General features: G+C 46.0%; 1 protein-coding gene across 3 annotated transcripts in view; it reads left to right on the forward strand.

Moving 5' to 3' along the window:
- LOC139583349 (guanine nucleotide-binding protein G(olf) subunit alpha-like) overlaps positions 1–12,754 on the forward strand; it is a 67,501-nt gene that overhangs the window by 52,579 nt on the left and 2,168 nt on the right. For 2 of the 3 annotated variants that reach the window (XM_071414317.1, XM_071414320.1), the window contains exons 6-11: positions 5,657–5,711; positions 6,301–6,374; positions 6,996–7,054; positions 9,386–9,506; positions 11,829–11,959; positions 12,544–12,611. In XM_071414317.1, coding sequence (XP_071270418.1) covers positions 5,657–5,711; positions 6,301–6,374; positions 6,996–7,054; positions 9,386–9,506; positions 11,829–11,959; positions 12,544–12,611 — 508 coding nt within the window. The other variant, XM_071414318.1, reaches the window with a different exon arrangement.

A 12,754-nucleotide genomic window follows, 5' to 3' on the forward strand; every position in this document is an offset into this window, starting at 1 on the left:
TTACATCAGAATGTATTTAACCAGATCCATTATAAAGGACTAACCAGGTAGTTACATCAGAATGTATTTAACCAGGTCCATTATAAAGGACTAACCAGGTAGTTACATCAGAATGTATTTAACCAGGTCCATTATAAAGGACTAACCAGGTAGTTACATCAGAATGTATTTAACCAGGTCCATTATAAAGGACTAACCAGGTAGTTACATCAGAATGTATTTAACCAGGTCCATTATAAAGGACTAACCAGGTAGTTACATCAGAATGTATTTAACCAGGTCCATTATAAAGGACTAACCAGGTAGTTACATCAGAATGTATTTAACCAGGTCCATTATAAAGGACTAACCAGGTAGTTACATCAGAATGTATTTAACCAGATCCATTATAAAGGACTAACCAGGTAGTTACATCAGAATGTATTTAACCAGATCCATTATAAAGGACTAACCAGGTAGTTACATCAGAATGTATTTAACCAGATCCATTATAAAGGACTAACCAGGTAGTTACATCAGAATGTATTTAACCAGATCCATTATAAAGGACTAACCAGGTAGTTACATCAGAATGTATTTAACCAGATCCATTATAAAGGACTAACCAGGTAGTTACATCAGAATGTATTTAACCAGGTCCATTATAAAGGACTAACCAGGTAGTTACATCAGAATGTATTTAACCAGGTCCATTATAAAGGACTAACCAGGTAGTTACATCAGAATGTATTTAACCAGGTCCATTATAAAGGACTAACCAGGTAGTTACATCAGAATGTATTTAACCAGGTCCATTATAAAGGACTAACCAGGTAGTTACATCAGAATGTATTTAACCAGATCCATTATAAAGGACTAACCAGGTAGTTACATCAGAATGTATTTAACCAGGTCCATTATAAAGGACTAACCAGGTAGTTACATCAGAATGTATTTAACCAGGTCCATTATAAAGGACTAACCAGGTAGTTACATCAGAATGTATTTAACCAGGTCCATTATAAAGGACTAACCAGGTAGTTACATCAGAATGTATTTAACCAGATCCATTATAAAGGACTAACCAGGTAGTTACATCAGAATGTATTTAACCAGGTCCATTATAAAGGACTAACCAGGTAGTTACATCAGAATGTATTTAACCAGGTCCATTATAAAGGACTAACCAGGTAGTTACATCAGAATGTATTTAACCAGGTCCATTATAAAGGACTAACCAGGTAGTTACATCAGAATGTATTTAACCAGGTCCATTATAAAGGACTAACCAGGTAGTTACATCAGAATGTATTTAACCAGGTCCATTATAAAGGACTAACCAGGTAGTTACATCAGAATGTATTTAACCAGATCCATTATAAAGGACTAACCAGGTAGTTACATCAGAATGTATTTAACCAGGTCCATTATAAAGGACTAACCAGGTAGTTACATCAGAATGTATTTAACCAGGTCCATTATAAAGGACTAACCAGGTAGTTACATCAGAATGTATTTAACCAGGTCCATTATAAAGGACTAACCAGGTAGTTACATCAGAATGTATTTAACCAGGTCCATTATAAAGGACTAACCAGGTAGTTACATCAGAATGTATTTAACCAGATCCATTATAAAGGACTAACCAGGTAGTTACATCAGAATGTATTTAACCAGGTCCATTATAAAGGACTAACCAGGTAGTTACATCAGAATGTATTTAACCAGGTCCATTATAAAGGACTAACCAGGTAGTTACATCAGAATGTATTTAACCAGGTCCATTATAAAGGACTAACCAGGTAGTTACATCAGAATGTATTTAACCAGATCCATTATAAAGGACTAACCAGGTAGTTACATCAGAATGTATTTAACCAGGTCCATTATAAAGGACTAACCAGGTAGTTACATCAGAATGTATTTAACCAGGTCCATTATAAAGGACTAACCAGGTAGTTACATCAGAATGTATTTAACCAGATCCATTATAAAGGACTAACCAGGTAGTTACATCAGAATGTATTTAACCAGGTCCATTATAAAGGACTAACCAGGTAGTTACATCAGAATGTATTTAACCAGGTCCATTATAAAGGACTAACCAGGTAGTTACATCAGAATGTATTTAACCAGGTCCATTATAAAGGACTAACCAGGTAGTTACATCAGAATGTATTTAACCAGGTCCATTATAAAGGACTAACCAGGTAGTTACATCAGAATGTATTTAACCAGGTCCATTATAAAGGACTAACCAGGTAGTTACATCAGAATGTATTTAACCAGGTCCATTATAAAGGACTAACCAGGTAGTTACATCAGAATGTATTTAACCAGGTCCATTATAAAGGACTAACCAGGTAGTTACATCAGAATGTATTTAACCAGGTCCATTATAAAGGACTAACCAGGTAGTTACATCAGAATGTATTTAACCAGGTCCATTATAAAGGACTAACCAGGTAGTTACATCAGAATGTATTTAACCAGGTCCATTATAAAGGACTAACCAGGTAGTTACATCAGAATGTATATGAAGGCAATAACACAGTAACAACCTTATATTCTGTTTTTTTATGGGACTAATTCAAACTAGCACCAGTCGGTACTAAGTGACTTTATTGTCCCCATGGGGAAATTTTGTTGCAATGTCATGTACACGTTTAAAGACCTGGTTAAATAGACTTGATCATGGACCTCCCTAATGCTCAACGTGTGATCATTGTTATCACACGCAGGCCTATATATCCGTCAGTTCCTATAAGTGAATTCTTAAGTTAGAACACAACCTCAAATAAAACTTTACAGAACTGACTTTTGTGGTGGTTGCCTCCTCAGTGTAGAATAGAACACGGCAGAATAGAGTAAATTAGAATTGGGATGTTTAGGGTGGTATCTGCTGGTTCAGCGGTTACAAATGTGTGCGTGGGTGCGTGCGTGCATGGGGTTTGGACCGCAGGGACACACACACACACACACACACACACACACATACACCCAGGGAACATACAGCTCGTGCACACCAGAGCAAGATGGTCTGATCTAGCTCTATGGCAGAAACTAACTGCTGTCTTTAATAATGGAACAGGAAGAGGGGGACGCCCTCTGCTGGGGAGGGATGGTACAGCCTGGGGATGAGATCTGCAGTAGTGTTAGTCAGTCAGCATAGTGATATCTCCTAGCGATATAAACTTAGCAAAAAAAGAAATGTCCCTTTTTCAGTACCCTGTCTTTCATAAACATAAAATTCCAAATAACTTCACAGATCTTCATTGTAAAGGGTTTAAACACTGTTTCCCATGCTTGTTCAATGAACAATAGACAATTAATGAACATGCACCTGTGGAATGGTCGTTAAGACACTAACAACTTACAGACGGTAGGCAATAAAGGTCACAGGTATGACAACTTAGGACACTAAAGAGGCCTTTCTACTGACTCTGAAAAACACCAAAAGAAAGATGCCCAGGGTCCCTGCTCATCTGCGTGAACGTGCCTCATGCTGCAAGGAGGCATGAGGACTGCAATAAATTGCAATGTCTGTACTGTGAGATGACTAAGACAGCGCTACAGGGAGACAGGATGGACAGCTGATTGTCCTCGCAGTGGCAGACCACGTGTAACAACACCTGCACAGGATCGGTACAACCGAATATCACACCTGCGGGACAGGTACAGGATGGCAACTACAACTGCCCGAGTTACACCAGGATCGCACAATCCCTCCATCAGTGCTCAGACTGTCCGCAATAGGTTGAGAGAGGCTGGACTGAGGGCTTGTAGACATCACCGGCAACAATGTCGCCTATGGGCACAAACCCACCGTCACTGGATCAGACAGGACTGGCAAAAAGTGCTCTTCACTGGCGAGTCACGGTTTTGTCTCACCAGGGGTGATGGTCGGATTTGCGTTTTTTTGTCAAAGGAATGAGCGTTACACCGAGGCCTGTACTCTGGAGAGGGATCGATTTGGAGGTGGAGGGTCCGTCATGGTCTGGGGAGGTGTGTCACAGCATCATCTGACTGAGCTTGTTGTCATTTTAGGTAATCTCAACACTGTGCGTTACAGGGAAGACATCTTCCTCCCTCATGTGGTACCCTTCCTGCAGGCTCATCCTGACATGACCCTCCAGCATGACAATGCCACCACGCACAGAACGAGCAGTATGGCTGATTTCCTGCAAGACAGGAATGTCAGTGTTCTGCCATGGCCAGCGAAGAGCCCGGAACTCAATCCCATTGAGCACGGCTGGGACCTGTTGGATCGGAGGGTGAGGGCTAGGGCCATTCCCCCTAGAAATGTCCGGGAACTTGCAGGTGCCTTGGTGGAAGAGTGGGGTAACATCTCACAGCAAGAACTGGCAAATCTGGTGCAGTCCATGAGGAGGAGATGCACTGCAGTACTTAATGCAGCTGGTGGCCACACCAGATACTGACTGTTACTTTTGATTTTGATCCCCCCCCCCCTTTGTTCAGGGACACATTATTCCATTTCTGTTCATCACATGTCTGTGGAACTTGCTCAGTTTATGTCTCAGTTGTTGAATCTTATGTTCATACAAGTATTTACACATGTTATATTTGCTGAAAATAAACACAGTTGACAGTGAGAGGACGTTTCTTTTTTGCTGAGTTTAGCTATGTAGTGAAGTGACATGTTCAGAATGCAGTAGATAGAAATACAGTGAATAGAGCGGACCCCATTATATGTCTTACATGACAGACATATATATATATATACAGTTAACTGCCAAAATAAAGGAATCACCAACATAGTGTCTTAATAGGGCGTTGGGCCACCACGAGCCAGAACAGCTTCAATGGACCTTGGCATAGATTATACAAGTGTCTAGAACTCTATTGGAGGGATGTGATACAATTATTCCATAATTTTGTGTTTTTGTTGATGGTGCTAGAAAACACTGTCTCAGGCACCACACCAGAATCTCCTGTAAGTGTTCAAATGGGTTGAGATCTGGAGACTGAGACACACACACACACACACACCTTTTAACCCCCTGAGCTCCTTTGAGACCCCTCTTTCAAAGTCCCTAAGATCTCTTCTTCTAGCCATGGTAGCCAGAATAATGTGTAACTGGGTGTTTTATACATGACCCTAAGCATGATGGGACGTTAATTGCTTAATGGACTCAGGAAACACACCTGTGTGGTCGCACCTGCTTTCAATATACTTTGTATCCCTCATTTACTCAAGTGTTTCCTTTACTTTGGCAGTTAGAACAGATATAGCTATGTAATGAAATTATTGTTCCGTGCTTGGCTAGACCTCTGATCCACTGTCTGTTTGATAGAAAAACATGATGTTGTATTGTGTATTTCTCTAGTGTTCTCACTGTCCCTCCCTCTTCTCCTGTCCCTAACCACTGGTTGTCTCAGAGCCTCAGCTCCAAAACCAGCCGCCATATCCAGCCATATGCTGCATCTATCCAGGAACACACTGGGGCGCGTGCGTGCGTGCGATATGGGAGGGGTTTAAAGACACCATGGCAACAGACACAAGAAAATATGACTTTATTTCTTCTCAATGCTTTTCCTTAGTTAAAATGTGTAGAGTCAGATCTTTATTTGTTCTACTATAATGTCAGTGATATGTACTGTACCTTAGATCCAGGCCAGTGTCATATAATTATGTCTTTTGTTTTCTGTTTTGCAGCTTCTTGAACAAAATTGAGTCTGTGAGGTCGAATGACTACACACCAACAGATCAGGTTAGAAGGGTTTTCAACATTCTAGAGCATAGCTCTAATGTACTGATAAATGACATGTTAAATGTTGTTTTGCTGTATTATCTGAAGCACTGTGTAGTAAAACGTTACTCTTTCTCTCTCTCGTTCTCTTTCTTTATTTCTCTCTCGCTCTTTCTCGTCACTCTCTTTTTCGCTCTCTCTCAATTCAATTAAATTCAAAGGGCTTTATTGGCATGGGAAACGTGTTTACATTGCCAAAGCAAACGGAATAGACAATAAACAAAGGGGAAATAAACAAGGGAAACATTAGTACATTTAATTTCAAATGTTATGTTGTTGGCTATGTACAGTGTTTTAACAATGTGATAGTAGTTGAAGTATGAAATGGAAAATCAACATAAATATGGGTTGTATTTACAATGTTGTTTGTGCTCCACTGGCTACCCTTTTCTCATGGCAACATGACTGCACACTGCGGTATTTCAACTAACAGTTATGGGAGTTTATCAATGTTTGATTTGTTTTCAAATTCTCTCCTTCTTCCTTTCTATTTTGGTTATTCTTTTTGTGCATCTCTTCATCTCTGTGCCCCTCTTGTTTTGAACCCCAGGACTTGCTTCGCTGCCGAGTTTTGACTTCAGGTATTTTTGAAACAAGATTTCAAGTCGACAAAGTGAACTTTCAGTAAGTGTTCCCTTTCCTTCGTTGTGATGTAATGTTACACAGCATTGTCTGTTGTCTTAACTGTATGAACAATGTACTGTATGTACATGGCCATGGTGGTTTCCTGTTATCATGGAAATGTCCCCACCTTATGGTCGTCTAGGGTAGTTTTTAATTTGTCTCTAAATGGCTGTCATGAAAAGCATAAAGCTTTGCTTCTGTTTGTGTTAGGTTTTTGTTTGTTATATGGACATTTGTTAAAATACAAATGTAGCTAAGTGAAAATCAAATGTGATTAGTATCATACTATTTACAGTCAACCACCAACATTTCTTTGGAAGAGTCTTTTTGTCTTTTCCTTTTTGGTAATTAACATTTTGGGTGTCTAACAAATGCACACTAAATGGAAAGTAGTATCAGCACTGAAACACCATAACACGGCAAATCAACATACTGCCAAGTGGTTTAGTGTTGTGGTTAACTTTACCCACAAGGGGGCTCTGTTCCCAGCACCATCACTCCATGTAGAAAACTAGTCCAATAGACTGTCTCAATGTTTGAGATCAAGACATGGTTGAGTTAAATGGGCTTGTCCACACATTGGACCATACAGAAGTTAACAGGTTTGTCCCTCTCTCTCAGTATGTTTGATGTAGGCGGCCAGAGAGACGAGAGGAGAAAATGGATCCAGTGCTTTAACGGTGAGTTTGGAACCTGTGTCCTGTTCTGCTCCCCACTGTGTTGTTCTGCTCCCCACTGTGCTGTTCTGCTCCCCACAGTGCTGTTCTGCTCCCCACAGTGCTGTTCTGCTCCCCACAGTGCTGTTCTGCTCCCCACAGTGCTGTTCTGCTCCCCACAGTGCTGTTCTGCTCCCCACAGTGCTGTTCTGCTCCCCACAGTGCTGTTCTGCTCCCCACTGTCCTGTTCTGCTCCCCACTGTCCTGTTCTGCTCCCCACTGTCCTGTTCTGCTCCCCACTGTGCTGTTCTGTTCCCCACTGTGCTGTTCTGCTCCCCACTGTGCTGTTCTGCTCCCCACTGTGCTGTTCTGCTCCCCACTGTGCTGTTCTGCTCCCCACAGTACTGTTCTGCTCCCCACAGTGCTGTTCTGCTCCCCACTGTGTTGTTCTGCTCCCCACTGTGCTGTTCTGCTCCCCACTGTGCTGTTCTGCTCCCCACAGTGCTGTTCTGCTCCCCACTGTGCTGTTCTGCTCCCCACTGTGCTGTTCTGCTCCCCACAGTGCTGTTCTGCTCCCCACAGTGCTGTTCTGCTCCCCACTGTGCTGTTCTGCTCCCCACAGTGCTGTTCTGCTCCCCACAGTGCTGTTCTGCTCCCCACAGTGCTGTTCTGCTCCCCACAGTGCTGTTCTGCTCCCCACAGTGCTGTTCTGCTACCCACAGTGCTGTTCTGCTCCCCACAGTGCTGTTCTGCTCCCCACAGTGCTGTTCTGCTCCCCACAGTGCTGTTCTGCTCCCCACAGTGCTGTTCTGCTCCCCACAGTGCTGTTCTGCTCCCCACAGTGCTGTTCTGCTCCCCACAGTGCTGTTCTGCTCCCCACAGTGCTGTTCTGATCCCCACAGTGCTGTTCTGATCCCCACAGTGCTGTTCTGATCCCCACAGTGCTGTTCTGATCCCCACAGTGCTGTTCTGCTCCCCACAGTGCTGTTCTGCTCCCCACTGTGCTGTTCTGCTCCCCACTGTGCTGTTCTGCTCCCCACAGTGCTGTTCTGCTCCCCACAGTGCTGTTCTGCTCCCCACAGTGCTGTTCTGCTCCCCACAGTGCTGTTCTGCTCCCCACAGTGCTGTTCTCCTGCCCACCGTCCTGTTCTGCTCCCCACAGTGCTGTTCTGCTCCTCACAGTGCTGTTCTGCTCCTCACAGTGCTGTTCTGCTCCCCACAGTGCTGTTCTGCTCCCCACTGTGCTGTTCTGCTCCCCACTGTGCTGTTCTGCTCCCCACAGTGCTGTTCTGCTCCCCACTGTGCTGTTCTGCTCCCCACTGTGCTGTTCTGCTCCCCACAGTGCTGTTCTGCTCCCCACAGTACTGTTCTGCTCCCCACAGTACTGTTCTGCTCCCCACAGTGCTGTTCTGCTCCCCACAGTGCTGTTCTGCTCCCCACAGTGCTGTTCTGCTCCCCACAGTGCTGTTCTGCTCCCCACTGTGCTGTTCTGCTACCCACAGTGCTGTTCTCCTGCCCACCATCCTGTTCTGCTACCCACAGTGCTGTTCTGCTCCCCACTGTGCTGTTCTGCTCCCCACTGTGCTGTTCTGCTCCCCACAGTGCTGTTCTGCTCCCCACTGTGCTGTTCTGCTCCCCACAGTGCTGTTCTGCTCCCCACTGTGCTGTTCTGCTCCCCACAGTGCTGTTCTGCTCCCCACTGTGCTGTTCTGCTCCCCACTGTGCTGTTCTGCTCCCCACTGTGCTGTTCTGCTGCCCACAGTGTTGTGCTGTGAGTAACTATGGTGGTTCGATGAATGAGGGTCAACGAGTAACCTTTTCAAGTAAACTTTTCTGAAACTGGAAGACTCATGTTAGCACATATGATAATGTCCAGGCTTTAGCTTAACAGGCTAGCACAGTCTTGAAGTGGGACAGACGACTGTGTTGCAGTAGCTCTGCATTGTATACCATATCTGGATCCACTTCCACATTTTATACGGAACGATTCATTAGTATTACATGCTATATGATGTGGTTTGCGAGGTCTCAACGTCTGGTACTCACTCCCGAGTGACACAGCGGTCTAAGGCACTGCATCTCAGTGCTAGAGGCGTCACTACAGACCCTGGTTCGATTCCAGGCTGTGTCACAACCAACCGTGATTGGGAGTCTCAAATGGCGGCGCACAACTGGCCCAGCGTTGTCCTGGTTAGGTTTTGGCTGGGGTAGGCCGTCATTGTAAATAAGAATTTGTTCTTAACTGACTTGTCTGGTTAAATAAAGGTTACATTATTTATTTATTTATTTATTTATTTTATTTTTTATAAATGAGTACTGAAACAACCCATTCCACTGTGCTCCTATTTCTTTCAGACGTGACGGCCATCATCTTTGTGGCAGCAAGCAGCAGTTATAACATGGTCATAAGGGAAGACAACAGCACCAACAGACTCAGGGAATCACTGGATCTCTTCAAGAGCATCTGGAATAACAGGTTGGTCCTCAGTCACCTCGCCTGGCTCTCTGCCCTCTGGTCCTCAGTCACCTCGTCTGGCTCTCTGCCCTCTGGTCCTCAGTCACCTCGTCTGGCTCTCTGCCCTCTGGTCCTCAGTCACCTCGTCTGGCTCTCTGCCCTCTGGTCCTCAGTCACCTCGTCTGGCTCTCTGCCCTCTGGTCCTCAGTCACCTCGCCTGGCTCTCTGCCCTCTGGTCCTCAGTCACCTCGTCTGGCTCTCTGCCCTCTGGTCCACAGTCACCTCGTCTGGCTCTCTGCCCTCTGGTCCTCAGTCACCTCGTCTGGCTCTCTGCCCTCTGGTCCACAGTCACCTCGTCTGGCTCTCTGCCCTCTGGTCCACAGTCACCTCGTCTGGCTCTCGGCCCTCTGGTCCTCAGTCACCTCGTCTGGCTCTCTGCCCTCTGGTCCTCAGTCACCTCGTCTGGCTCTCTGCCCTCTGGTCCTCAGTCACCTCGCCTGGCTCTCTGCCCTCTGGTCCTCAGTCACCTCGTCTGGCTCTCTGCCCTCTGGTCCTCAGTCACCTCGTCTGGCTCTCTGCCCTCTGGTCCTCAGTCACCTCGCCTGGCTCTCTGCCCTCTGGTCCTCAGTCACCTCGCCTGGCTCTCTGCCCTCTGGTCCTCAGTCACCTCGTCTGGCTCTCTGCCCTCTGGTCCACAGTCACCTCGTCTGGCTCTCTGCCCTCTGGTCCACAGTCACCTCGTCTGGCTCTCTGCCCTCTGGTCCTCAGTCACCTCGTCTGGCTCTCTGCCCTCTGGTCCTCAGTCACCTCGTCTGGCTCTCTGCCCTCTGGTCCACAGTCACCTCGTCTGGCTCTCTGCCCTCTGGTCCTCAGTCACCTCGTCTGGCTCTCTGCCCTCTGGTCCTCAGTCACCTCGTCTGGCTCTCTGCCCTCTGGTCCTCAGTCACCTCGTCTGGCTCTCTGCCCTCTGGTCCTCAGTCACCTCGTCTGGCTCTCTGCCCTCTGGTCCACAGTCACCTCGCCTGGCTCTCTGCCCTCTGGTCCTCAGTCACCTCGTCTGGCTCTCTGCCCTCTGGTCCTCAGTCACCTCGTCTGGCTCTCTGCCCTCTGGTCCACAGTCACCTCGTCTGGCTCTCTGCCCTCTGGTCCACAGTCACCTCGTCTGGCTCTCTGCCCTCTGGTCCACAGTCACCTCGTCTGGCTCTCTGCCCTCTGGTCCACAGTCACCTCGTCTGGCTCTCTGCCCTCTGGTCCACAGTCACCTCGTCTGGCTCTCTGCCCTCTGGTCCACAGTCACCTCGTCTGGCTCTCTGCCCTCTGGTCCACAGTCACCTCGCCTGGCTCTCTGCCCTCTGTTCCACAGTCACCTCGTCTGGCTCTCTGCCCTCTGGTCCACAGTCACCTCGTCTGGCTCTCTGCCCTCTGGTCCATAGTCACCTCGTCTGGCTCTCTGCCCTCTGGTCCACAGTCACCTCGTCTGGCTCTCTGCCCTCTGGTCCACAGTCACCTCGTCTGGCTCTCTGCCTTCTGGTCCACAGTCACCTCGTCTGGCTCTCGCTGCCCTCTGGTCCACAGTCACCTCGTCTGGCTCTCTGCCTTCTGGTCCACAGTCACCTCGTCTGGCTCTCTGCCCTCTGGTCCACAGTCACCTCGTCTGGCTCTCTGCCCTCTGGTCCACAGTCACCTCGTCTGGCTCTCTGCCCTCTGGTTCACAGTCACCTCGTCTGGCTCTCTGCCCTCTGGTCCACAGTCACCTCGTCTGGCTCTCTGCCCTCTGGTCCACAGTCACCTCGTCTGGCTCTCTGTCCTCTGGTCCACAGTCACCTCGTCTGGCTCTCTGCCTTCTGGTCCACAGTCACCTCGTCTGGCTCTCGCTGCCCTCTGGTCCACAGTCACCTCGTCTGGCTCTCTGCCTTCTGGTCCTCAGTCACCTCATCTGGCTCTCGCTGCCCTCTCCCAACCCAATTTTGCCGTACTGAACATTTCGCACCAGACTTAGTAATATATTCCATTGGCATTCCATTGTGTTATGATTTCAATATATTTTCAATACACTTGCAATACATTTGCAAACTGAAAATGCATTTCAAACCAACTTTGTTGGTGTTTTCTGTAACACATTGCAACACTATATAAATGTGCTTCCCATTTAGTGTTAATCGGTCAAGGTGGTGATATCAGTGTTAATCGAACAATGTTGTGAAATCAGTGTTAAACAGAAGCAGAAACATGAGAGTTGGACGGAGAGGTTTTATTTTTAAAGCCATCTGTTCACATTCCACTAACTCTGACACAATGTGATTGTTTAAATACCTGTCTAGTCACGCCATTCTTTGTTTTCAGGTTTCTACGGACCATTTCAGTCATCCTGTTCTTGAACAAGCAGGACATGTTGGCTGACAAGATCTTAGCAGGGAAATCCAAACTTGAAGACTACTTCCCTGAGTATGTTCGCTATACAGTACCGGCTGAAGGTGGGTACTAAGATGGACGGAAAACACCCCATTGTTTAAATCATTGTTGATTTTACTCATATTCAATATTTATAAGCATTTATAATTGTTCATTATTTAAAAGATATTATAAACTGGATCATAATAAATTATTCAAATTTACTAACCTAAGGTTCACACACTCCAGAAACGAAGCATCGTTGTTGTTGCTTCACAGTGAAGGACTTCCAAACCGATCCTCAAGATGTATTCAAAGGTTAACCCATTTTGGCAACTCACACTTTTGAAAATGTGAATCAAATGGAATCATTTGCGCTGGCCCTGGAATCAACCTAATTTAGACCTCCAATGACACTATTACTTATAGATATTCCAGGGACTCTATTGCAGTATGTGAACAATAGCATTAACATGCCTTTCTTCCCATTGTGAAATGAGAATGGTTTGGAGCATGGAGAACAGTAGTTAGAGAGATAAACATTTGATTGCAGGCACTGCCATCAGGCACTACACTGATTACATCCTGTCCTAATGATATCCTTCTTCTGATGACATTAAATACTGTAGTCTTTAAAACCCTGAACCGCTTGTCTCTTTGTGGACAGCCGTTCCAGACCCTGGAGAGGACCCTAAAGTGACCCGGGCCAAATTTTTCATCCGAGATGAGTTCCTTGTACGTACCGTTTTCATTCTGTACCCTTGTTTTCTAGTCTTAACTTAGAGGCAGCCATTTCAAGGTTGGAGTCATTTCCATTTCAGTTCAGTCAATTCACGAAATAAAGTGAAATGTGGATGTGTCTCTCCACCACCCCACAG

The sequence above is a fragment of the Salvelinus alpinus genome, chromosome 8, assembly GCF_045679555.1.
Source record: "Salvelinus alpinus chromosome 8, SLU_Salpinus.1, whole genome shotgun sequence".
NCBI classification, from domain to species: Eukaryota; Metazoa; Chordata; class Actinopteri; order Salmoniformes; family Salmonidae; genus Salvelinus; species Salvelinus alpinus.